The sequence below is a fragment of the Clinocottus analis genome, unplaced genomic scaffold (genome assembly GCF_023055335.1).
Source record: "Clinocottus analis isolate CAN_PGR_092001 unplaced genomic scaffold, fCliAna1.0.p SCAF_25, whole genome shotgun sequence".
In the NCBI taxonomy this organism is placed as follows: Eukaryota; Metazoa; Chordata; class Actinopteri; order Perciformes; family Cottidae; genus Clinocottus; species Clinocottus analis.
Genome location: NW_027175987.1, coordinates 301,371 through 329,083, shown reverse-complemented (window position 1 = coordinate 329,083; position 27,713 = coordinate 301,371). Strand labels below are relative to the sequence as shown.

General features: G+C 44.5%; 1 protein-coding gene and 1 long non-coding RNA gene across 6 annotated transcripts; one reads left to right on the top strand and one right to left on the bottom strand.

Moving 5' to 3' along the window:
- Positions 1-253: 253 nt before the first annotated feature.
- gatad2ab (GATA zinc finger domain containing 2Ab) lies at positions 254-25,598 on the bottom strand. Of its 5 annotated transcripts, none has more exons than XM_068591230.1 (11): positions 25,460-25,598; positions 10,450-10,758; positions 6,371-6,494; positions 6,152-6,280; positions 5,947-6,018; positions 5,679-5,795; positions 5,348-5,548; positions 4,061-4,310; positions 3,503-3,900; positions 3,176-3,398; positions 254-2,965 (listed from the first exon to the last, which is right to left on the bottom strand). In XM_068591230.1, the coding sequence occupies exons 2-11, from the start codon at positions 10,743-10,745 to the stop codon at positions 2,832-2,834; spliced, it is 1,944 nt and encodes a 647-aa protein (XP_068447331.1). In that variant the 5' UTR covers positions 10,746-10,758; positions 25,460-25,598; the 3' UTR covers positions 254-2,831. The 5 variants fall into 5 exon arrangements, with proteins under 5 accessions (XP_068447331.1, XP_068447330.1, XP_068447329.1 ...); XM_068591229.1 differs by lacking the exon at positions 25,460-25,598 and adding an exon at positions 25,059-25,118; XM_068591228.1 differs by lacking the exon at positions 25,460-25,598 and adding an exon at positions 24,310-24,455.
- LOC137794464 (uncharacterized) lies at positions 25,105-27,069 on the top strand. The gene is made up of 3 exons (XR_011078307.1): positions 25,105-25,167; positions 26,598-26,730; positions 26,934-27,069. It is a non-coding gene; the product is annotated as an uncharacterized lncRNA (long non-coding RNA).
- Positions 27,070-27,713: the final 644 nt, after the last annotated feature.

Here is a 27,713-nt window from a genome sequence, read left to right as displayed (position 1 = left end):
CGGTGATGAAGTCATTTCCTGGTGGACGGGGAAGAACAGAAACCACTTTGAAATCACCAAAACATACATGGGCATCTGGGCAATTAACAGCATCTGGAAAGTGGCACACTTCTTTATTTATAGTAATAACTATATAAAAGATGTATCGTACTAACGCAGCAGCGGAGGTGAAATGCTGCCCCCTATCTGTGAACACACAACACATCGCCCCCCCTTTAAACCCCACGAATGAACAGGCGACCCAAACATCACAGAGGGGTTAAAATTAGTTTTTATTATTATTTTTAATAGAGCAGAAAAAAATCCAAACGAAAAAAAAACAAACAAACACTTCTCATACATGGTTTTCTTTTCCATTCGGGCCGCACTGCATTTGTATTTTTTGTTTGTTTCTGCGGCGGCACCGACCCCAAAACGTAACGGAATGGTGATATTGTTGACAAAACAGCAGCAGGCAGTAGTCAGGACAGCACAGGGTTACACTTAGCGGGGCACAAAATGAAGGGGGCTCGTGTTCCAGATCGCTTATTTTGGCATCCACAAGACGCGGTGGCGGTGGTGATGGTGGTGGTGGTGGTGGTGGTGGGGGCGCGGCTACCTTTTGCCTGTCGGGAATGTACAAACCAACCTGGAAGATTTACGATGCTACTTTGAGACAGAAACGCACACAAAATCTGGAGCAATTTTTAAATTAAAAATGTTTGCGCGCTCGCATTTTTGCCGCATCGTTGCACCGTCCTAAATGATGCCCCCTCAGCTGATGCCCAAGTTACTCGATGCGGTGCACCATCTTTCAGTGTGGAGCCTGATGATAATAATGATAATAATAATAATAATAATACTCATACTAATACAGGACACAGATCCATCAGAGCACCACATCACAGGATGAATTATGAGATCGTAAAGTGAGGCAAAAGGGCCGTGAAACTCCAGGGTTTGTAATTACACAGTGACGAGATCAACAGCACTCTCGTTTCAATGTTCGTTAAACCATTGTTAAAAAGAAATTTAAAAAATACAGATGATTGAAGGTAAAATAACTGCTGGGATGGTCAAAATATTTTGTCAACGTGCTGTTTACACCACTTAAATCCAGATTCTTTTCCCTGTTTTTGCTGCTTAAACTTGACATACACAAAAAAGAAAATCCAATTGTCGTGACACATGTCAGAGACTTGGGACAGAAATGGTGAATAAAATGACTTTGAGCAGTTTGGGATCCCCCCGTTTGTCGTAGGGCATAATGTACCTCACTAGCTTATCCTGTGCTGCTGCAACCTGATAAAAAAACGCTCATGTGAAAAGGCATAGAGAGCTCAATTCAAGGACCCGACATAAACCATACACACCTTAATGTTAAAGACTAAGAAGTTTTCATGTCATTTGTTTTGCTATAGGGTTTTTTTTTTTTTTTTTGCATAACTACATTCTGAAAGCTGTCCAGCTTCTCTAAGACCGATCGGAAAAAAGGTGAGCGGGGGGAGCCACTGGACGCACGAGGGAGTTTAAAGTGGAGATCCATTCAAAACTCAGGGCAGAAGCGTATATCTTTTACTAACATGACCCTATAAATAAACCCAGAGACAGTTTGTCTATAGAAGAAAAATAATGCACCACAATCTAATGACTAAAAGCAAAAAACAATGTCAAAAATATGACATTCCTTACACCCTCACGCTAGATATTTATATCCGGAGAGGGTTCAAATAAACTAGACTCCTTCTAGCAGAAGGGATTCCATTTGGGCTCCACTAGTTCTTTGGAAGTTTTTTTTTTATTCCTTTTTGTTTTATTTCCTTTTTTTTGTGTGTTTTTCCTTTCTTTTTTTCTTCTTTTTTTACAATATTCAATACGAATAGTCCTCCGAAACATACGCTCCGTGTCTTTAACATGAGTTAGTGAAACCTTAATCTTTATTCTTCCTCTTCATCTTAGAAAAAACAAAGTATTTAAAAGTAGGCCACGACATGGAACCCAGCAGATGTAAAACCACCTCGACAGTAACAATAGCCTGTAAATTCAGACCTCGAACAAGAGGCCACTTCCAAAGTATCAGGGAGCACAATATTCCAAACACAGTATATGACTTACAGATGAAAAGACAAGAAATCCTAACATTCAGCCATACAAAATAACCCAACACACACAACTTCTCTGCTATACACGCCGTGGGTCAGAGAGAAGAGGAAGTCTGTGTGCAGATGGATCGATTTTTAGTCCTTTTTTTTTGTTGTTGTTGTTTTCGTTCTCCATTTTAAATTGTTTTTTTGCAAAAGCTGAAGCAGTTATTATTTCGCGGATGGTCCTCGAAGCTCAACCTCGATCCCTGCTGCGGCGAGGTCTTCCATGTTTGAGTTTCGGTTCGGCCGCCACACTTAGCCCCGCCAACGCAAGAGGCTGAACCAATTTACAGGGGAGGAGCGGGGTGCGGGGGGTGAAGGAGGAGCAGGAGGGAGGAGGCCACATCGCCGGAGAAGTTTGTAAAATTGTACGAGCCCGTGTAAACCCCAAACCCTCACAAAAAAAAAAAAAAAAGTACCCGAATTCATATTCCTCCTTGTTCTGGATCTCGGGAGCCCCGAGCTGTCGCAGCACAACTCCACTTGAAGGACTCGGGTAAGAATGATGGTCGCAGAAATATCTTAGGAAGAGCTGAAGAAACCAAAAATGAAAAGAAACTACGCTGAAGCTCCCCAGCACGATTTTGGCCAGAGGCAGAGTCCATAGAACGGATTAGAGTGATCATGAGAATGGCTGTTATTGATATTAGGAGAAGGAGGGAGAGAGGGGGGGTAATAGTTATGATGTCAGTAGGGAGTAAGATTGCATTATTTCCATGTGTTGGCTGCTTGGGAGATAGAACGGGAGGGAATCATGTCCAGCAGGTACTCCCGCTGGCGCTCGACAGCAGAGGTGGTCTTGTGGGCGGACAAGCTGGGGTTCACGTAGGCCATGGTCACACCTGGGAGGAGACAAACGCATCGGGGGGGTCAATGTCGTGAAGGTCGAGCTGGTTTACATTCATTCAACGATGAAGTATGACGTGAGGCGGCAAGAAGTTGGCATTAAGTGACCTGCTAAAATTGCATTTAGAGGATGGGAGAAAAAGAAAAGACAGATACTATGCATTCATTCTAAAAATCTAAAAAAAAAAGGTCAATCCGTTATCTACCTGTGTTGCCGGTCTGCTTCCTCCAGGCAGCCACGTTGCCCTGGTTACTGCTGCCGGCGCTGACCTTCGCCCCCTGGTGCAGCGGGCGCGCCGCGGCGTGCTTGCCCGCCCGGCTGCCCAGCGCCGCCGCCGCCGCCATCGCGCTCTGCAGCTGAGAGGAGGAGGTGAACGAGTGGGTCACGCCGCGGGAGCTCATGGACTGGATGTTGTGTGACAGGTGGCTCTGTGCGGGGAGACAAAGCCGGACGCGCCCGGTTCTTAATTAACATGCAGACGCCATGTTTTATTTTCTGCCGCCGACAACCATCGAAAAGGCCCCTCGCTGACCTGCTTGTGGGAGTGGTGGGCAGACACGGATCGGTGCTGCATGGCAGCCCTGACGTGCTTGTACTGCTGGGACACCAGCACCTCGCTCTTGGACAGCGATGGAGAGGAGGTGGTTTTGGAGAGAGAGGAGGAGGAGGAGGAGGACGAAGCCGCCTGCTGGAGGATGCGCTGCTCGATCTCCTGCTCCTGTTGGAGCGCCTTCACGAAGGCCGCCTTCAGCCGGTTGGTGTGCTCGGCCTTCAGGGCCTTCTTCTGATTGGACGACATGCATTGGTCACAGAGGACGATCCCGGCCTTCTCCTTTCTCCAGCGGGAGGTAAAGTCTGTCTTGCACTGGGCGCAGGTGTACGGCTCTTTGGGAATGGAGCTGGCGATGGCAGCTGACGGGCCCAGATTCACTATTTGGGAAACAGGAAGCCACATTAGACTAGCTGTAAACATGTATATTTAACCATATCTACTATCGCATGGCAACATCTCCAACTTGGCTCACAGATTTCCCCTTGGGGATTAATAAAGTATCTATCTATACGTCTATCAAATCAAATATCCACTCACCCCTGCCGTGCATCTCCAGAAGCTTTTGCACCACCTCCTCCAGCCCCAACAAGTAGATGAACTCATTATTGGCCGCTGAAGGCAGGAAGTTGAACTCCGGGGCGGGCGGTTTCGGTGGAGGGATCTCCAGCAGCGTCTTCTCCAGCTGCTTACGCAGCGCGAGCTTAGCGGCCGCCTGCCGGCTGGCCGGGGAGTCATTGATGTTCGAGTTGGGCGACACCGAAGAGCCTTTGAGGCCGGTTGGAGAGGCCTGGACGCGGGGAGAAAAACACTTTAGCAACGACTCGCGAGGCAGTGACTTCACATGAGGCTCTGAAAAGATCGATATGACAAGATTAATAATCAACAGAATATTGGTTGACCGGGATAGCGGCGCTCAAATGTCCACAATAACAGATTGATACTCAATAATGCAACGGCCTTTATGAATTTTGTGGTACATTCAGTCTTGCTCTGTTTTTCCTCTCGCTTCCTCTTAGCTTCACCGCATTCTTGTGGCTTTTTAAAAAAAGGACAACATAGGAGCAAACATCTCATTTTGGGTTATTGTGGTTTAATAAATGTAATTTATGGTGCTGCTGATTGCTGCTAGACCGCCCCTTTAACACAGGTACAAGAGGGAGAGTAAACTGTTTTTGACTAAAGGGAAGATGTAGTTTTTGAAAGGCTTAAACGCCAACAAATATGGATTGAACATTGTTTCAATACATTTTGACTTTTTAGACTGAGGCGAGGACGAAGCCTCTCGCTGTGTGTTTGAGAGAGAGGAGTTGAAAGCTGGTGGACTATTAATATTACAAACTTGAAAGTTAATTATGAATGTATCTTCAACCTAGTCGCTAGAGCCCGGTAGTTGTAACTCCAGCCAGAAAGTCCACACTCTCATTTGTAAGTACTCTTAATAAGGCAAATGCAGCTATTTGGGTTTAAACCAAACGGGGGGGGGAAAGGAGCCAGAGAACAAAGTGATTTGTAAGAAAAAAGACAGAACTAAAGACGGAAAGACCATGAATCTCTCATCTTAAAACTCTCCACCCACTTTCTCCCTACTCATAAATATCTATGGACTGAAAGGGCATATGATAATAGTGCATAATGCCCATATCTATTGCGCCTCTCTCTTCAGATTATTTAACAATGATGATTTTGCATAGCATTTTTCCCAATATTTCCCCATCCTAAAATGAGCTCACTGTTATGCCTGACCATAGCATCCCAACAATAGGAGTAGCTGGAGTTGCTATGAAAAGGAACATTTCTCATTGTCATTGGTGTTTGCATCTTCACCTGAGGGATGTTGACCATGACATTACTGTTGGCCACGTTAGCCACACGGATGAGTCCCTGCTGAATGATCCTCTGGCCCTGGATCTGGACGTTGGGCACAGAAGCCCTGGGAGCCAGCAAGAGGGGAGGGGGGCCTGAACCGCTGTGCTGATGCTGTTGCTGGCGTAGACTGGCTATCTGCTGGGGAGTCACCGCTATGGGCTGATGGGAGCGCACAGACATGCAAAGGAGAAGACAAAGTGAGAGGTTACCAAAGAGCTCTCCATACCTAAACTTCATTAGATGAATAACACTTTAAATGTGGGCGGGGTTTAGAGCCTCTCACACTAACCTGGGCCCCTCTGACCAGGGGTGGCATGACAATCTGGGAGTTGTGTTTGGACGGCATGTGTTGCCCGCCGCGCACCAAAGGAGGAGGGATCACCGTGCCTGAGCTTCGACCCATCACCTGCAAAGGCAACTTGTTAACGTTGGGGCTGCAGAAGCGTTGCATTCTTGCATACTTTGTAAGAGCTACAATGATGAATTGCATCACATACGACTCCAGGCACTACAATGAATACAAGTTGTGGCACGACAAACTATAAAAGTGCAACTACCTGGAGGGGTCCTTTGCTTGATGTGATGCTTCCTCTCACCAGAGGAGGAGGAGTGACTACAGAGCCAGTCGACTAGACATGAACGAGGGTACAGCATTAGTCCATAAAGTTACATGCACTGGAAAACAGTACTCTGATGCATCCATCAGCTGCAACAAAGCATATAGAAGACAATCAACACTCATCTTCTGGTATTTTTTTGTACCTTCTGCACAGATTCCTTCTGGATCTGGCTCTGTCGTAGCTTCTTGAGCAGCACCAGCTTGGCCTCTTGGAGTCTCAGTTCCTCCTGCAGCTGCTTGATGATGCGCTCCCTCTCCTCAGGTGAGCTCTTCTACAGACACCATAGCAGATGGAAAAAAAAGACTTAGCAGACACACTTCTACGATAATACTTTTGCAACGCCCAAACGGCGTTTTCTTACCATAAGTTTATCCGTGTCAGTCTTTGAGAAGCAGTGGCCGTTCATGAGAGGACTGGATGGCTCATTGTCGGACAACACAATCACGTCATCCGGCGACGCCGGCTGCCGCTCGCTCTTAATGTCGCTGAGGGGAGAAAACGACTATATTGATAATGCGTTTCATCATCCAACATTTAACACTGCAGTTAACCGTGATCTGCACTCGACGTGTAGTTTTGTTTTCCATCCAGTAGATGGCAGTGTGTCGTAATAATGACTTCATCAGCGACTGTTGTAGTGCAAATGTGTACTGGGACACACAAGACAAGAACCAAGAGATCAATAATGGAGTAATGGCGGCAGGGGAAGAGCGCAGCCACCCATTATCTCCAGTGAAAGGTAGCGTCGACGAACAGACATCCTGCTCGCCTCCTTCCACCAGACACGGCAAAAGTCAGTCACCAGCAACACGCAAACAAAAAAAAGGGGCAAATTAACTGCATTTGTGTTTTGTTATTTACAGGAGGAAAAGACTTGAAGCCTTTGATAAAACGTTAAGTGGCTTTTCCTGAAGACTCGGGGAGAACAAAGGGCGACTAGTGGCGAGCTACGTACGCATCAATCTGGGAAGGGGCGACGGCGATCGGAAGTAAAAAGGGAGGTTGTAATTTTACAGCTCCGTGGACCGTGGCGGAGGAATAAATCTGCCATCGTCACAGCGGGGATCCTGTCAGGTCCTGTGGGTCGGTGCGTAGGGAAATAGAAACCCGCTCGTAGTGGTGAGGAGAACTTGTGGAGGATGAGGTACAGGGATATAGGACAATATGCAAGGAGTCACAATGTGAAGTTATGCACACGAAACACGCAGTCAAGTTATATAATTGTCCCGGCGCTGTCGAGTGCGAGTCGTAAGGGCTCCGAGCTTAGGCCCGGTTTACCACCCAGACAGGGCCTCACCCCTCCCCTACCTCGGCGGTGAGGCCTGTGGCCTAGCCGACAACGGCACAGCCTGGGCCTCGGCTCTGCCCTCCCTCCCAGCTGCCGACACCAAAGTCACAAGCTGAGCAGAGCGGAGGTCCGCTGGAGACACTGGAGAGGGTGACAGTGAGGGGGGAGGGGAATACATGGCCAGGAGCCAACCTATTGTGTACACTCTCACTCAGTCACTCACTCAGTCACTACTTCACACACGCGCACACCCCTCCCCCAGCCTTGCTTACTTGTTCATCTTTTATACTCCAACTCACTGACTCAGTTCTTCACACTTTTGCGAGCTCCAGTTTTCAGACACATTTCTTTGCTCTCTCCGTCCTCACAACAGCTGTCCAGCAGCTCCACTCGACAGAGAACGCACGCTCGGTTACAAAAAAAGATCAGCTAAATGTTAATAACCGTGTTGTTTGTGCTTACATTGCGAGATGAGACTTCTAGCAGACTGAGCAATCGCAACACAAACATTAACTGTTTACTTTGTCCATCCTAACACAATCAAATCTTGTTAATACCTTATTACACGGCTACTTCCTGCAAAGTACATCCTCGGTACGTTTCGTACTCCTTGAAAAGCCTCTGACACACACTGAAACGCTGCACAGGGCATCGGCGAGTATGCGGGTCCATGCACCAGGCCGCCATCGCGTTATCAGATCATTTACATGACACAGGAACAACGCGTGTCACTCGCTACCTGAACCTTCCCACCTATCGACTATAGGATTGCTGAATCGGTCATAACTAGCTGCAGTGGGACTTTCCGTTCCGTCCAAAATGCAACGAAACACTGAGAGCCATTTTAAACTACGTGAGACACTCGGCGTAAATGAAACAGCTGGGCTATAAAACGTACGCAAAGCATGCAAACTCCCACACAAGGGAAGGGAGTAATGCTTCTTCTCAGTGACACTTCTTTTTTTTTTTTAATACATGAACACATGTTCCCAGCGTGTATGCATGCAAGGCGGCATGCTTTGCATGTTGCCCTCACGGACCGAGTCCTCTGCAAACTACAATAAGGCAATCACTTTTTGCAGCGAGCAAGCAGGCAAACACATGCCGAAGGGTTAAACGGGGGTCAAAGGTGACGCCTCAAACGGGGTCAACGCGCTCCGAGATGAATCACCTCTCTGTTCCACTTTAACTGCCATCACATCAGGGCTCGTATATCTATCGGCCTACCAAACACGTCACATGACATCAGGCATTTCTCTGTGTGGTCACGTGACACGCCCAGCACCCCCCACCGGCCCCCTCCTTCCTCCAATTGCTCCTTCCAATGTGGAAACCATGGCAACGACCAGTTGAAACCAGTTTGTGACACGTAGCCTTCATTTTGTGTGAAGTGCGAGAGGCAGAGTTCAGGTGCTGCTTGTGGGAGAAAATGGAGCCCGGGCCTCAGGAGCCTCAAACTTTTTTTCAAAATGGGGGCAGGCTGCCGCCGACGACGACCACACAGCGACTTCCTGTCAGACCACTCGCTGGTGCTAAAGTTAAGAGAAGAAACCCGAAACTCCAGTAGACACATCTTCACGCACAACCACGCACTGTGCATGCAAAGCGTGAAATCCAAGGCCTGCAGTACATAAATAATCTTTAAGAAGTTTTCAAACAAACTCAAAGACTTTTTTGGTTTCAGTTCTCAGCGTGTGTGAAGTCCTGCTCGCCATTCACATCTTCTCCCTTCAACCCGTGGGAGGGAGGGGTGGACCTTTTGACTCAGGGGCCACAATGAGTTTTAACATTTGACAGACAGGCCAGTAATCAGAGTGTTTGTGTGAACTATTACATTACAGGTAACAACCATTAACTAAAAAGTAAAGAAAACATTTAATTTCTGTGGATACAGTGTTAGTCGCTTTGATGCACTGGCAAAAAAAAAAGAAGTTTGGTTGTGGCAATTGTCAGGACAGATCTGAGTTGGGATCTGTGGTGTAATTTGTTGCTTACACAGAGGCTAAACAACACAAGCATCCTCTGTAGCATCCTCCTCATGCTTGGAAACTTCTCTTAGTGAAGCATAAAACTCATCCAGTCACATTGAAGATCAATCGGCTCCAATTGAAACTCATGACCAGCTGAAGTGACTTTCTGATGCACGTTCATTATACGGAGAAAATAACTCTGGAATCAGCCGTCAAAACCTTTTATTTTAAATTTTAAATAAGTGCTTTCAGAGTGTTCAAACTGAAGCGCCGGGGTATTGCAGGAAAAAAAGGCAAAATTAATACGTTTGTGGTGGCGGTTAGGCTCAGCTGCAGAGGGGACAGAGTAGGTCAGGGGACGGTGATGAATGGAGGTGTAATTAACCTCAGCTGCAACATGTTTTGATTGCGCATTTCCTCAATATATACCCCTAGTAGCGAGGGAGGACGGATGGCGAGTGCGAGCTGGAATCGCAGCCTGATACAGCAGAAGGCACGCAGCGGTCGGAGGACACGCACGACCGGTGTGTGGCGGGAGAGCGGACACACAAGCAGCCTAAAAGAGCGGCGAGCATTTAATAAAGCGTCAAGAAAAGTTTCCTAATGCTTACGCGGTCCGTCATTGTGCTTCGGGAAACTGATGTCGGAAGCGGAGAGGCGTTATAGCGGCCTCTACTATAGTTTGGATAAATTTGCAGCAGTACTCGGATTAGTAGCCGGATTAAACAGCCCAACGGTATACGGCCTACAGGCAGGCTGTAGTTTGCCATATCTGCTTTAACCCATGTGACGTTCAAACATCAGTTTAGCATAACCAAACAGAAGAACAGCAGCAAACACAGACATAAACTATTTAGTAAAGAAGATTATAGGGTATTTTGGCCATCTGGAAATACTTACGAAAGGTTTATTGTGATCATTGTGGGCCTCTGACAGACTGAGGCCCAGAGTACAGGAATAGATGTCACTGTTTTAAGGTAAAGTGTTTCCAGCATTCCTTTCAGTGTGGTTCACATACTAATTACGTTGACAGTGAAACGTAAACTACACTATGTTCCTTATGAGCGACAACCTGTGAAGCGCAGCCGATATTACGGAAAGTGTTTAAAACACACACACACAAAAAAAACAGCCCGACGGCTCAATCGAATCTCTGTGATCCCTTTTCCTCCCCCGCCTCACCTTTTGGATGTGCTCATGTCGACGGGCTCGTCTCCAGTCTGCACCTCCACCTTGATGGTGGCCTTCACCTCCCCGGTTTTCAGGATGCTGGCGGCTACCTTCGCGGCGTGCTCGCTCTTCAGCGCGACGCCGTCGGCTCCAGGTCCCACCAGGTCCATGGGAGCGTCGGCGGCGTCGCCCGTCTCCAGCTTAACCCGTTTACTGTCCATGTCGTCCGGGGCCTCCGGGGTAGCTGTATGGTCCTTTTCCAGAGCCCGCTTCTGACTGCGCGTTAGACGCACCGCCTCCTCTGACATGGCTGCGCTCACCCTGGAGAGAGAGGATGGTTGAAAACAGTTACACAGTGTGTACACACGTTTATAAAAGACCGAAAACAAACATTGAAAACGAGAAAAATAGTCTATCTTGGGGCTATGCGTGGATTCAAATGAGACAGCAGGGTACCGGTTTGGACAGTCGATAGATATAAATAAATAAAAGGTTCACTGCTCTTGGAGGAGCCTTACTATCATCATTCAAGTAGAAGTTTTACCGAGTGAATGAAAAAATGATAGTTTCACCACAGCAACCCCGAAAATGATTACTTATTTCTGCTTTACACTTCTGTGTGGGTTCCTACGAGTTTTGACACCTGTGTGTGTGTGTGTGACGATGGGTATGAAGTCAGAAGTAATGTTATAGCTGTGAACGAGGCAGTGCAGAGTGTGTACAGTTTATTTGTTGGGAGTAAATGCGGCAACTCTTCAAGACCCCACACCGAGTGCCCGTGTTTTGACAGCCACCTGCTGATTCAAGTGAAATTACACATGAAGGTGGGCGGGCAGTTCAGGTGGATGAGCCGTTCTATTTTGAAGGAGCTCCTTGTTATTTAGGGTCCTGCTTTTATTTTTTCACATTTGTCATATTTTCTTCAGCCGTTTAACTGGTAGCATCAATTAGCATTTGTAGTATCCTTTAGCGGTTAATTATAAACACACCTGTAGGAGAAAATACACGTAATCCGACAAATACAGACACAGTGAGAAAGAAGTGGTCTTGTACAACTTGTGATGTGAATCGTTACCCTAGCTTGAGGAAAGATAGGGAGCACTTTGTCTGCCGTGTGGAGCAGAGAACAGGAACGTATATAGCTACCTTAACTTAAAACCGGATGCTGCATTTGTGTTGGACGCTACCGGGTGACTGAGGAAGCTAAAAGACATCTACAATATCACACAGGTGAAGATGCCATTTAATAGGTTTAATATGAGAAACTTAAAAACAAAACCCTCTCGATCCGTCCTCCCACCTATTGTATATGAATATACATGTCTTCCCTTTAAATACTCTTAAAATGACATTTTAAGAGTACTTAGACTACGGTTGTGGACCCAAACACCACAGTTGTGTGATTATCTGAAATATGAAGTAGAAGTAGAGCCACCATTAAAAAAAAAAAGCCCAGATATCCACTGGATTCACATCTACTAGTGAGCCCATCTACTGCAAGTAACCTCAGAAATAATCCTCCATTAAAAAAAACCAACTACTGTTTTCGGGTCATCTACATTAAAGTGCTGCTGCCAGCGCCCCAGATGCTGACCCAAATCTCACTCAGTACAGTAACGGCAGAGGATAGAGCGAGAGACCCACTTGGATTTCTGGGAAAACACATTACACAGCAGAAAAATAGCACTCAACAACAGTCACAAAAGGCAAACCAATGTAGGACACACACTCATTACTGAACGGGCACTCTCTTGATTAACCATTTTGTAATAGTTATTATAAAGAAAGTGAGGATGAGCGCGTGTCTTTCACAAAAAACATGACGTTGTGACCGAATTGATGATTGGTGCTGCAACAAAAAAAAAAGGCGAATACACACATACGCCATATTGTGCATCTGATTCAGAGCTGACTCAAGGTCTTCCTCTTCCCACGTGACATCATCACAGCGCCACGTGACCATATCCCAAGATTCCATGAGAAACATAAAGCGCTTGCCCGAAAACCGGTTCAGACCGGTCTCCCGAATGAGAGCCGGCACAGGTTTAACCCCTGGAGAGACAGAGTGGCAGAGGGGAGGGAGGACTGGGAGGCCGCAGGCACGTCCCACGTGGGGAGGGGAGGAAGAGAAGATGACGTCATCTTCGGACATTCCAAAACGTGTCTACCAAACGAAGGGGGGGCCATCACCGACATGACTAACTTCTGTTGCAATCAAGAGTAAACATGGCGTAACAATCTGGTCGTCCACCTTCCGTGATCTTAAAAAATATATCTCGAGATGTTTTCTCTGACATCTTGTAAGGCGTTAAATGTGTAAAGTGCCAAGTGAAAGGTCATAATTCATCTTCTTATGTATACAAAGCTCCCACTGCTCTCGTTGGTGAGGCAAAGCGTTGAGAGAACTGCAAAGTAAGATGGGGGAAAAATAAACTGCCTTTCAGCAATTTGAACCGCTCACTATCTGCAGTGAGGTTGCAGTGTGTTTTTAACGCTACACATCTGTGAATTCAGCAAAGTTTTTTATTTTTATTTCACTGAGATAAGACACGGGCTTCCTTGACACTTTGCAAACATATCGAGTTAAGAGGCGCTAGGCCGAACTAAAACATCCCAAAAAAAATAAAGAAGCTACACAGTGAAAACATGCAGGTCTGTGTTTGCACACGAGCCTAAAAGGCTCTCTCTCTCTCCTCTGGTGCACAACAAGGACAGATGTGCCCTGCTGTACCATACCCTGGACACAAAGGCTATCTATCTGCCAGAGATGACAGTGGGTGGTTATGTCTGCATACCCGTGCACCACACACCCACCCCCACACACACACACACACACAGCTTCAGAGACCGCACTTCCCTCTGCAAGATTGTCGCAAAAGAGCCTGCACGTTGCTCTGGGCTGCAGCGTTGAGCCAGCGAACCGCGTCGGGGACAAAACGACGGGAACCCTTTGGGACGACGACGATGATGAGATCTGCGACGTTACCAGGACGGCCGCGGTTGCTAGTTTCAGGTCCAGAGACACGTGGCTTCCTTTGTCCCACAAGAGACGGATGGCATCATGACTCCAATGGTGCATGTGCCGGGGAGGCACTGCTGCTAAGCAACAAGGGCGGAAGCCAAATTAAATTGTTGTCCGTGCATACGTTGAGATTACGAGCGTTATATGTGCACACTTGAGACCGACCCGGGGATGTGTGTACTCGTTCTTATTGTTGTGTCACACTTCATTTCACTCTGACTTTGTTTTTTGTTTTTTTAGTAAAGGGCCAAATCTCACAGGAGCTCATTTTTCTATTCAGAGCCTTGATTTCTAGAAAAGAGCCCTGATGCCTTGTTGCGTGATAGGAAGCCCTTCACAACCTCCAGGTTGTCGAAGACTCTCCGGTCTATGAAACTGTAAATTAATATAGTCGGTGACCCCATGCTATATCGCTTTTTTATTATTATTTTCCCGGAAGCACTGCCGCATTTTTCCCTTTCTTCTTTTCAAGATTATGCAGGTGAAATTATGTTGAAGTTGCACTTCAAGCTTACATAAACCAATTTTGATTAATACTTTTTTTTATTCAGCGCCATATGAAGAAAATATATATAAAAAGCGCTTTGATTGAAATTGTACACGAAGAATGTGTATATAATGGCCAGGCAATCAGCAGAAAAGATGCATAATCCTTGCGAGTAGCGTTCCTGCCCGTTACCAATGCTCCCAGAGTTCCATTACATTAAGCTGCCGCTTTTATCCAAAGAGACTTACAATAAGTGCATTCAACCATGAGTACAAACTCAGAACAAGAATCACGAAGAAAGCCAAAACTACAAAGGTCTCTAAGTAAGTGCCAATTTAAGTGCCACTAAAGTGCTACTTTCTTTATTCAAGGTGTAGTCAGAAAAGATGTGTTTTTTGTTTGCGGAAGATGGAGAGACTTTCTGCTGTCAATGGGGAGCTCATTCCACCATCGAGGAGCCATCCATCCATCCATCCACCCATTCAGCGCGTAAAAAACAAATATAACTGCCACTACAATCTCACAAACGAGCCTGACTCGTCCATCAGGAAGTCCACTGGGAGCCACTGCTGCCCCAAACCTTGCCGTCTGAGACTCTGACAATGTTGTCGATTAACGTCCGCAATTGTTGATCAGAGGTCAACTTCAGTATTCATTTCATAGCATCGAGCCAGCCATCCTCGTCACATCACAGTTCTTTTGACTCAAGGCCAGGCTCAGATTACAGGAATACAATTCTGTTTTTTTTAAAATGCTGACTAATTTAAAATAAGGTTAATAAATTACCTACTCGCGAAACGAGAACACACGATCCTTTTCCTGTTGACTTTGCATGTGTGTCTTATCTTATCTGCATGGCGTGCTTCCAGTTTACGGGAGGAAATTCAGGCACCTCGAGATCAGAGAAGCTGAACTCTGAGTAGATACGTCACCAAAAGCATTTGCATAGTGTTGGTGACACATGCACACACAAATTCTCTACACAGGCTCGACAATAACTTGTAAAAGTAGCTGCCAGGCCGGAAACCAGGCATCACTTTTTTGGTTGCTGAAACTTAAAACACGATTGCCATTTTTAGTCGCCTTATATTAAAAGTATTTCAAATGCTTTGCAAGTATGTGTCATTTTATTCACATAATGACAATGTGATGTGATGTGTGAGTTGATCATGCTTTTCCATCAGCCTAAAAGATGGCGGGTTTGGGTTTGGGTTTAAATTTGCACGTCTGTTTGTGATGTTGATGGGATAAGGTTAAAGGACGTGCAGCTTCTTCTGGTTCCGCTTGTTAAATCTCACTAATACAACTAATGTTTAATTGTTTGGCGTTATGGGGGGGGTGGTCCTGTTTGCTGTCCCTATTTTTTAAGTTAAAAAGTGGTTGCAACCAAATCAAACCTCATGAAGATCGCATCACTTTGACATACAAATGTACAACGGCAACAAAAATGGCGAGAGGACGAGAAAGAGAGTAGGTAGAGGCAGCCAGTGATTAGTGATCCGTGTCTGTTCCTCTCAGGAGACTATGGAGGAGGAGTACATGCATGTCCCTCTCGCATTCTTCAGAATAATAAGGCCTAAGGGCAGAGCAGATCCAACATCAAAACAAAAGACGGGGGAGCTTGTGCTGCCCATTCAAATTAATCAAAGTAAAACTATACGAATAAAAAAAGGTTCGTACCAAGCCGCTTCATTTCTGACGCACTAGCGGCCTGAAAGCAGACCGGCTCAAATCAATGCACTTAATAAATTGCGATTTCTCTGCATGCAAACATTAGGCTTTGTAATATATGAAGGTGTATGCAGAATTTACCCTCAGCGCGGTGCGTGCAGTGCAGCAGGATGAGATGCACTTGCCTGAAAAGCAAATAGGAATCGTGTGACCTCGACTGACACGACGGGTTTTATTCTATCATGTCCAGTAGTTCATAGAGAGCAGATCAATGGCGAAAGCGTCTTCCCCCTCGAGGTAGCATGCTCGGCTCTCAACTCCAACACTGTAATGATCTCCCCACTGGGACTGGACTCAGCCCGCCAAACACATTAACAGCCATTTTAAAAAATACTGAAGCTTTTCAACTGTGTCCTCAGGGTTCAATGAGAGGGGGAAACAACAATTATATTGTCCAATAAAACCAATACAAGTATGGATTACTATTGCCCAATAAAAATAAAAGACGGCAAAGCGACGACAACTCGGTTCCTTGGGAAGATGGGCCTTGCGATATTGAATTAGCTTAAACTGCCAATTTTCTCAAGCGTCTATGACGAGGCAATGATTACCTTAAATTCGATGGGATTATTTACCACTCATCGACATAAAGGACAATTCTACCGCAGTAATTGTGTTTTATGCTACTTAGAAGAACATATTTTTTTCAACTACAAAATCATTTCAGGCTATTAAAGAGAAAAGCGTTCTCCCCTTTGGGATTTCGCCTAATTAGAAGAAAAATAAAAATCTGACTACCTATGCTAATCTGTTCTCACCAACCAGGAGTGGGGGCAGGGACCCAGCTGAGGTGGTGCCATGGTTGGGGGAGGGAGAAGGGTGCAGAGCGCATGTGGTTAGCTGAGCCATAATCAAACTGTACCCAAGTGAAAAATACTCTTCCTTGTCTTCTCTCTCTCTCTCCCTCACTAGCTCACTTCTTCGTCCTTCCCTCTACCCCTCCCTGCCTCACACACTCCCCTCCTCCTCCTCAGTTGTTCTGTTGTAGGCTCGGCCAGCCCAGTGTGTGTGTGTGTGTGTGTGTGTGCTCCTACTGGTTGTGTCCCGAACGCCAAGGGTTAAGCCCCTGCCATTTTAACGCCACTGACAGATCAGACCATTAGGGTGTTACCTAACAAAATGGAAGCCTTTAACCCTGAATCTGCCAGGCTGCCTCTGTGTGTGCGCTCGTGTGTGTGTGTAATGTGTGTGTGTGTGTGTGTGTGTGTGTGTGTAAGTGAGCGAGAGAGAGCCCGGGCCACACAGAGTGTGCGTATGTGTGCGCATGTCTCCACCTGGATTCTCCCTCAGCACAACGTGACGACGACAACAGGAGCGAGTCCAGGAAGTGCAAACCAGGCGTTTGTAGGCGAGCACTCAAGAATGCGTGACCATACAGCCACATTAAGACATACGCGGCTGCGGTTGTTTTTAGAACCCACCGAGGTACTTGTTAGCGTACCCTCGGTACATAGAGAACCGGCTTCACGGCTCACCGTTCAGTACGCCACTTCATTTGGTGTCACGGTGCGGTTTGCAAAAATGTTAACGTAAAGTTTTTCTTTATTAAAAGAAAATGTAGACATTCAACAATGGCTTCTTGGCCATCGTTCTTACTGTAACAGTAACAGACAGAGACTTCCTATTCTGGCATACTATCAAGAATACATATATATGTATTTATATATAAACTAACCGGGCTAACTGACATGTATGCGACAGCTGACCAGCAGTTTATAGCCAACAACTGGCGTGCTGGCAAAACGTTATGGTTAACTCTCGCTCTAGACCTTTTCTGTTCTGTGCATGCGAGTAGTTGACCTTAACAGCCGTTTGGGTCATGTGGCATCCCGAAAGCACGGTGCGTACCGAAACAGAACGGTTTGGGACGAAACACACAATAACGTTCCACCTCAAGAACTGACGCACAAATAAAAAATTTAAAAAACACCACGTACTTTTCACATCCTTTTTAGGATTTTGGCAACCACGCGAAGACAAATATGTGCAATGCATAAAAGCCTTCGGTGAGTCATCGAACGGAGCATCATTTACTGGCTGTCACATGACAAGGAATGTCTGGATTATGACGTTCATAAGCACCCTAAATTCTCAAATGAACCGTCTCCGATAGTTTTCAGCCTCCTAAAACCAATAGACACGTTTCAAACCACAGATGTTTACTCGCTATAATAAAAAGGAAGAGCGAAATGTTTTCAAAAACCCTAGACAGGGATAATCTCCAATTTCAGCCAAATTGCTTCCAAATGGTTACTCCGTAATCCTATAAAACCAGAAGCCCATACCCACATGCAGACTGGAGGGCCAGGACACAAGCAGACTGCTATCAGATTACATTTCGCAGAAATGGATGGTAGCAGGAAGTGACCAGAGTGGGAAGAGAAAGAGAGAGAGAGAGAAAAAAAGAAAAGAGATTAAAAGGGTGAAAAGAAATACCGTGTACCCGACAGGACAACTCGGAGCTGAGCACATCAGCGTTGCACATCGCTGCAGAAAACAACTGGGTCATGTGGGTCGTTTTGCACATATTTTTCTGTTAATTTAGCAATCATAACTGTCAGGAGATCCTCTTCAGTAACGGTTATAGTGCAGAAAATAAAACATTCTGTGTAGAACAGACATCCATGAGACGTATGAGAAATTAATTTCTCATAAAAAAATAAATAAAAAAGATTACAGATGCACGAACTAGTAGAAATTTAGAATTAAAGCAGAGGTAGGCAGGTCGATTCTTGGCGTTATTCGTAAACACATTCCATAATCACCGTTCAGCCTATTGTAATTTAAACGGTATGCCACGGTAGGACATTTTTCTGGAAAAATGCAAAAACAAAAAAGCACAAATTTGAAAATACAGCTCTCACCCCTCTCGTTCCGAAACTCTTCCCACAAGACGAGCACATGCTTCACCATCCTTCATGCAGTAACTATTGATTCCTTTCAAATCATCTTGATCGTGACTGTGATCTCATTGGCCTTATATAGAGGCGATTCTAAGAAAACTACGGTCCCGTTGTCTTTGCAAGCAGGCCTGTAAAGCCCTTTGAGACGACACACTGGGATTTGAGGCTCTAGCGAGCTACAATATCGGCAAAGCAGCGTTGAGCTCACACACTCAGCTATTAAAAAGGGATGGAGAGAAAATGTTGCTCATACATTTTGAACTGCGTTCATTCAGTGAGTAGACGAGTATTCTTTTTCATGATAATCAAAGCCAAATCGAGTGATGATCAGTCTACAAATTAGCATGCCTTTTATTTACTAGCATCACACCTGGCATGAATATGTAAGCTTTAGATCGCACTTGTTAATAACTATGAGCCACGTCCTACGCCTATTAGAGGATACTGCCATTGATTAAACAATAATGCCATTAAGCAAGGATTAAAATAGAATATTTGGCACAAGTTAGGCCTTTTTATAAAAGGCCAAACGCAAAATCACCATTGGGTGTGGCTGTTAAGTTTCTGTTGCGCTTGTTACCACACGCAACATTGACGTCATGAGTGGATCAACGCAATTCCTCCAAATTAAAATGTCATTCTTAAATTTGACATCTTCGTTTTTACTTCACTTAGAGCCGTATGAACGACTCTTCTCAGAGTAAGTTAGAGCTGCTGCACATTTAGAAAGAAAATAAGTCACTTTTAAAAGCTGGATAGTCTGTTACTTTCAGTCATTTCCTTTTTCCAAAACAGTGGTGAAGAACAGCAGCAGCAAATGCCAGGAGTTGAGTTTCCAATTTAAACAAAATTATGATTGGCGTGTTAACTGCATGCTGAATAATCAGAGAATACTGGGACAAATTGCCTCCCAAGTTACCATAAAACCGGTTGCTGACCAATTTCTTAAAAGAGTCCAGCTTAGTGCTAACGCCACATAAAATGCACTAGGGCTACATTACATCATTTACTGCAAACTTCACACAGAACTGCGAGGGCAAAGCAGTGTCACCGAGCTGTTTTACTAAGTATTCTCTGGTCTGCTGTTTACAGGGACCTGCCAGAGTTCAAGTATCCCAAAGGCAAGGCCCAAAACCATCACCTAGTCGACCAACTTTAGACACAAAAACAAACAATTAAATGTCCACTCTACTTCTTATGCGCATATAACAATGATATGTGCCATCATACTCAGGGACTCTGAGGAGATTCCTGCTGGACCAAAAATCTGAACTAATATTACTCCAAAAGGTCACATGATATGGGCCCGATGAACAGAATTTAAGGGCAGTGGGAATGACAGTGTGCTTCAGGAATGATAATCAGGTCATTTGTTTTCCTCTGTGGAGTGACGTGGCAGAAGACAATCAATGCAGTGTGTCGAACACTTCACAGCACCTTGGCCCAAAGACGACCATTTCAGGACTTTTTTTAAATTTTATGCTAGTTCATCTTACGTGACACTATAAACTTCACCCGATTCTTCGCCTTGGCCCCGTCAGACCGCCCACAATAGACCATTTTACAGCTGCCGTCATCAATAAAAACATGTGCTGGCATGTTGGCAACCAAACAAGCATTTTGCATCAGCCATCCATAAGACTTGGCAAGCTTTAAATATTGAATTAAACAACTTTTAACAGCGTCAAAATGTTATGATCGACGAGTCACCTTGTTAATTGGCATTTCATCTAAACGCGTCCGTGGGTGCTCGTAGTAATTTACGGACAAGAATGCATTTAAAACTGATTTTACAAGGACACTTTGTTTTGTCCGTGCACGTAGCACACGGGTGTGGAAGATCCATATCTTTAAGATGCCTTCATGATCTTTGGTGGTTTATGCCCTTGCATAGCTTAGCAGTACTTCCTTGACAAACCCGAGTGCACACATCGAGGGATGTCATTGTTGCGTGCAGACTGTAAAAGGGTCTAGAGCTGTGATTTTTATAAAACACGCTCTGTACACTTTCAATTCAAGAAACGGATTACTTTGCTAATCATGAACTGGGTAAGTCGGTGTAGTTAACCCTTGTTTTGATGACATTGAGGTCAGGCATGACAGTGTACCGACCCATGTTCACACAAAACAGGCATGTTCACACAAAACAGGCATGTGGCACGAGGTCGGGCACAGCAATGTGTCCCTAGTTGGACACGTGCCTCGATGTATGTAACCAAGTTGCCCGTTGCTGTGCTGACAGTTGCCATGTCAGTAACCGACAACACAGTGGATGCAAATGTTACGGGCAGATTAACATAAACTTGAGAAATTAATATTGTCTGTGACCTGCAAATAAGTTTGTTTACATCACAGACATAATAACAGGCAATACTGATCATGTGGATTGCCACACTCAAATACTAGTGGACTGAAAATTATTAAAGATATATAGCTGGAGAAGTGGCCAGTCAGACAGAGGTAAGTAGGTGGTGGTTTAGCAGGCCTCGAGCACTTAGTTAAGCCCCTGGCAATGCATGCAAGTGTAGCTTGTGTGTTGAATTAATATGTTTTTCAAATGTCGCTATGCCATACAGCGTCCTACCGAGGGAAATACATAACAGAGGTTATGCATTTAAGTGTGTTTTTACTAATGTCAGGTAGGGATGGGAATACATTTTTAACCAGCTACTTGTGATGGGAGGAAGAGAGTCCACAATACCAGACAAAATACTGGTGGCCTAATGTTATTTGTACCTGCTCAGTATTGTTTTTGTTTGATGCCTTTTCTACTATATCAACCACTGTGAAATAAAAACTGAGAAATTAGCACAGACTCTCTTTCACTATTCACTTGTTTCCCTGTCTAGTCTTCTCATACACTACATGTGTTTAAAATAGACACAATAAAACATTTATGCTGCATTTCTCTACTCCCTCTCATCTTCCCCTCCTACTTGCACCTATGCAGGGCAATCTCTTAACAACAAATACCACTTCTTCCTATTTATTCAAGGGTGAATTCATTTTAAGTCTCATGTCCCACCTGGTCAACAGGTGGCTGTTTATAGAAATAATAACAAGCCTTCCACAATGAAGCGTGTCTAGTCGGTATCAAGGGGCAGTAATTCATTGGGCATTGGCCGCACCAATAGCAGCGCTACTGTGCAGGTAAAAAATATCAAGTAGAGACGTACGGGGGAGGCTGTACGCTGGTTTTAACTCCAAGCATGTTGGTTTGCGTGAACCCAAAAGTTGATATGGTTAGTATCACTAAAAAGAAAGCCCAACTCATCACCACAAACATACCTCTCACCCTCTCAGACCGGTTGGTCACACTGTAAACATGCATGCTTCAGTCAATATGAAGTCCAACAGGATAAACAAGAAACCGTTCAGTCAGCCAAACCTTGGAGAATTGCTCTCCTCTACAGCACCATGGATTGCCCGAGGCGTTTTGGGTGGGACCCCGTGGTCTACGAAGCTACTCCTGTCCTCTGGCATTTGATGCAACAAAGAACGCAACTGACAGAACAGGAAGTTCTCAAAACGACAGGAAAGCATTCAGATCTCAAAATAACTACAAAGATCTGCCGAGTTGGAAAACATCGGACTTTAAAAGGCACTTCCGACAAGTTCGAAAATTGTGATCGGGCACGCCCCTTCATACCCGTCTGCTCTCCTTAAAACTTATTCCAACCTGTGCTCTCTGCTTTCAGAATCCAGGGCTACCATTAGGCCCAGTGTCAAAAAGAATACTGTAAACCTTTTGAAAGCCACTGCATCTCTCTTACCGCCTGTTTGTTGTTGTTGTCCCACCAGCGTCCAAGTCGTCTGCCTCTCTCTCTCCCTCCCCTTATTTTCTCCACTTTGTCCTCTCTTTTCACCCAAGCTTTTCTGTGCTGGACCATTGGCTATCCTGGGACCTCTCTTTCCCCTCTCCTGGCTGTCGTTGCCTCATTCCAGATGTTTTGGATCTGGATCTTTATCCTCCAGGGGATTCAGCATCCTCTCTAGTCTCTCTCTATCCCTCTCCCGTGTGCATGACGTCTATGTTTCTTTATCCGTCTATAAGCTTGTGTACTTTGTCATATTTCTGTGAATCGTGTCAAAAATCAAACCTTTAGGAAAAGTTTGTATTCCAAAATGGTGTTACAAACTTAGTCCAGTGTAGCATTCAGCATGTAACAACTGTCACAAAATTATGGCAAAAGAAAAAGGAAACTACCCTGTACAGGATAAGGGTTCATCTTTCACTTTAGCATCTTTTTGGATAAACAAGTAATTACCATTGATTCAATAAACCCTAAGAATCCTACAGTCAGTATTTTTCTGAGGACATCACTACAGCTTAATTCCGGTATTCTTATGTACAAGAATAGTCCCTTGACTGTCATCCGTGATAGCTGGTCGATTTTGGAGAGCCTTCGTGGTTGACCCAGCATTTCCTGTTAACATTTTCACAATGACTGGGCTCACACTCCACCAGATCCTAACTGCTCTGTTAAAAAAATAGCATACATTGAGATACACAGATATTATTATAACATCACAGACAGACTTGGATGGGAGCAACACGAGCTATGTCAAACTACCCAGCAGAGAGGCATCAGCAGTATTAGGTGCAATTACTGTGACTTATAAGGATAGGACAAAATCATAGAACAACATTGTGCGTGTGTGTGGGGGGAGGGTTCCCTGGGGAAAAGATACACTATCATTCACTGTTGATTTATGATTGTGCAAAACAGATGTTTTGTTTTTTTAAACATCTCTCACATTCATAAATTGTATTCAAACAGGTGAACACAAAACACAATGGTGTGGATACATCTTGCTTTTTGTTCTTCTTCTTTCAGATATAGTGTAAGTAACATTACTATAAATTGGATGCAACAACGCAACATTCTTCACACTGATAAGCACTGCTCAACAAAGGGAACAGTTGGAGCTCAGCAACTATATATATATATATATATATATATATATATATATATATATATATATATATATATATACACACAATGAGCAAGGTGCCTTTGATGCTGTGGGACACAAGCACACACAAAAATAAATTAGTGAGAAATAAAAAATACAGATGTGTTATCAAAACGTTTCAGACTTGATACAGCAGAATAAACTGGGGATCTCGAGTCATGCCTGTCTGGTCCCATCACTCGCAGTAGGGTTTTTCATAAGAGGCACCCCTCCTCAGGCTAATCCATGGCCCATCATAAAATGCAAAGAGACATGTGTCCCCCAACACTAGCCATGTCTACTTGCTGTTAAAAGCAGGGCACTTGTTCAGCAGAGGTAGGGATATATACACTGCTGTATATCATCCTAAAACACACCTCAAAAGACAGGTACATATAAAAACTGACAACATGACCCAAGGGTCGAAGCTAGCTTTCTATAGATGCCTAAAAGAAGAAACAAACTAAAAGGCTAAGCCCCAATAGGCACTACCAGATTGAATAATTCAGAATTAAAATGAATTACCATACAATTATGATATCACACGAACCCCTTTAAATGCTTGACTGCGACCGGAAATGAAGATATGGTTGGTAACATGCCCTGAGACTGAGCACAAGACACCTCATTAAAAGCATAAAGTGGCAAATATGATCTCAGTTACTCAAACATTAATATTCTGGTGCGAACGAAAAGCATGCGTTTGGTTGTGTGTATATATAGTGTGGCGTGGGTGATCGATACAACCTCGCCGTGGACAGACAGACACACACCCTGACGGAGAGGCACCACCGTCCACCATTACGCCTCCACAAAAAAAGGCTTTTCACGGTTGAGCTAATCTGACAAAGTTGTGAGATCAATGGCTCATGAGGCACATAATCGCAGCCATCCACGACTCAGACCGGTCGGTTTAGCAACAACCGGGGATGATACTGGCTATAACGTCCATAAACCTCCGTGACTCCCAACCACCAAAAAAAAACAATAGACCTCTTATTTCTCAACTAACCCATCAACAACAACAAGCTATCTCATGCTAACGTTAACTTGGCTCGCCAACAACAACCTGTCCGTCTGTCCGTCTACCAAAAAAAAAACGAGTGGCTAACTAACGCGAGCTAACAGTCCATTGTGGTGATAAACGGCCACGGATATTGCATGAAAGTCGCCGGAACACTGAAGCGTGTTGTCTTTTAGTTTGTGTATTGTGATGTGTTATCGGTGATGGCACTGCGTGTCCCAAATAGCGATACACGACAAGACAATGAAACCGACCACATCTAAGCGAGCCGCTAGCTAATGTGGAAAAACGGCTAAGAAGCTAAGCTAAGCTAGCACACCAGCTCCCTGGACACTCGCGTGCCCGGACAGACAGCCTTTTGAATTTATTCACAAATAACCAAACGTGGATTTACAAACACAACCACGACGAGTTGTTTGCAGCTGCATTGTGGGTAAATATAAGTAACAAACTTATGTTTGCAGCTGCATTGTGGGTAAATATAAATAACAAACTTACATTATATCGTACTAGTGGTGCATCCCGATATAAGTTGTACCGGGAGGGGGGAGTTTGTTTTAAATATTCCTCTACTTTTGCGGGCCGTTGGTTCTCGGCAGCTGGCTCGGTGGGTGTGTGTGTGTGTGTGTTTTTGTGTGTGTGTGTGTTTTTGTGTGTGTGTGTGTGTGTGTGTGTGTGTGTGTGTGTGTGTGTGTGTGTGTGTGTGTGTGTGTGCGTGTAGCAGAGCGACACACAAAACTGTTACCTTGCGCGTGAGCTAAAGCTACGCTAGCTAGCTTAACTTGACGCTAGCCGTGCTAACGCCGATAGGGGAAAAAACTTCACGTCGCCGTAATCATTTTAATTGGAAATTTAAATATTGAATTAGTTAACGTTATAATGAAATTCGTGATACTTACGAAGTCTAGGAGGAGCTTGACCGAGTTCCCCCCCCCACACTTGCGATTTTTCAGATGTTTTGATGTTAGTGTTGCGCTGGCTTCGGTGTAAAAAAAAAAATCCCGGGGATCCCCTCTCTTCTGTCCGCTGCCACTCCGGTTGATAATGTAATGAGCCACCACAGGCGGCGTCATGCTGCGTTCATACACACCTCGGAAATGTTAAGTTCCCAGAGACGGAAGGAAAACGCTGCGTTTGGAAGTAGACGAGGGGGGTGGGGGATAGTAAATAAACGGGGACACTACTTATTTAAAGAGAAGCCTGTATTGACAAACACACACCACAATGTAATTACATGTCTATAAGCTGTTATTGTAGGCTACTCGTTGCTCATGCTTTGTGTGACAAGGATGTGTGTGCTTGTGACAGAAAGTGTGCTGCTAGGCCGACTCCAAAAACAAAACAACAAAAAAATGAAATAATTAACACTATTTCCTATAGAATGGTAGCTTCGCTTGGTTAGTTTATCCAAATTTACACTTCAAAAAACTTACTTAAAATAAAAAAAGACATTTTTATCATTTCTATAACTGATTACCATATTCAGTCACACCTATGTGATTTCCTGCATTTAGATAATTTACAATTAATATGTTTCACCTTTGTTTCAGTACATCTGTTTGTGTATGTTATGTCATAACACGTTTGTACTTTTCACATACAGTACTTTGTATCATGCCTTGAGGTATTCTCGTGAACGTATCGCTATGTGTGCACATGCATATGTACATATAGGCAATCTTTACGCCGCTACTGTTGCGTACCACTGAATCCCAGTTCACTCAGACCAGTGCAATTCTTAAAAACTCATCAAATATGTCACCTTTTAATTATTGTCACACAACATACATAACATGTGAGGGTTTCCTTCACAAAGTCAGTGTGATTCATACATGTTTATTACTATTGTGGTGAACTTAAATATAAAAGTATGGGGGTTTCAGTGACAACACAACAAGAGTTCAACTCAATGAATTGTAATATGTCATATAGCCTGAATTATTTTAATATACTTATGAAACTGGATTGTGTGCTTTGACTTTGTTTGCGCTGGATGTTTAACCATCACATTGTTCTGTATTTTACATATGACGACAGGTGCAGAACTACTGGTTTCAAAGCCAACCAATTAGGATCGTCCTGCGGCCTCAGGAGCAGATTCAGGATCAATGGACACTATGTACTACTTTTTCTGTTAAGAGTCTAGCGTCAAACTCTGAGGGCCTCTGAGGTACGTGGTTGTCCTCTTGAGTGTACCTGGTCAGTTTGCCCCTGAAGTATACTCAGAGACACAAGCGCATCATGTGACATGTCTAGACTACATAATTAGCTCACCATGCAGGGCCACTTCTTGCTTGTGCTCTGGTGCTGGTGTGGAAATTCCTGTGGTTATCACTGCTGAGAGCCCCCCCTATGTGTCCTGGCTAATTGCAGATCTGCTCCAACTGCCTTGCTGATAATAATAATCACCTCTGAATCGCTGAGCACCACCTGCCTTTGAGCCGGGGGGGAAGCGATGGTGCAGAAGATCAGTGAGTCTTTCGCTGTAACATGGTGGACGTGTTCTCAGGTTTCTTCCCCAAGCTGCTCTTGGGGGCCCGCTGCATGAGGCAAAAGCCTTCTTGGAGCAGATTCATCCTGATTGAACAGGTGCAGGGATGCACACAAGTCCTAGTCACCTGCGATCGCTCAACACTGGTTCCGAGTCAGCAGGAAGTCCAGGTGAGCTGGTTTCATAAATAAATCACAATAAATATTTTTTTTTTTAAAAGAGCCTTGACTCATCTATTGGATTTGACTGAAAAATCACACAGTATGTCATTTTTGTGGTGGCGTAATGTTTACATAAATACATTATCTCTTCTATAAAGGGTAGGTTGTGTTTGTAGTTGACATTTATGAAGGGAAATATTTATGACAGCATTTATCCCTAAAATGAAGATATGTCCATATTTTGTCGAGAAGATAAGACATCAGAAACAGCTTTAATGACTTTAAAGTAGGATGGGAGCCTGAGCTTTTCAGTGCACATTTAAGGGTATACTTAAGACTCTCCTCTTTCACTTACAGTTATACTTAATATACTTATATATTTATAATTTTAGTCTTGCACTTATAGTTTGGGCTGGCTGTCCATCCTGAGGGATCCCTCCGTTGTTGCTTTTGTGTGTGTGTGTGTGTGTGTGTGTGTGTGTAAAGGGAGGGGGGGGAGGG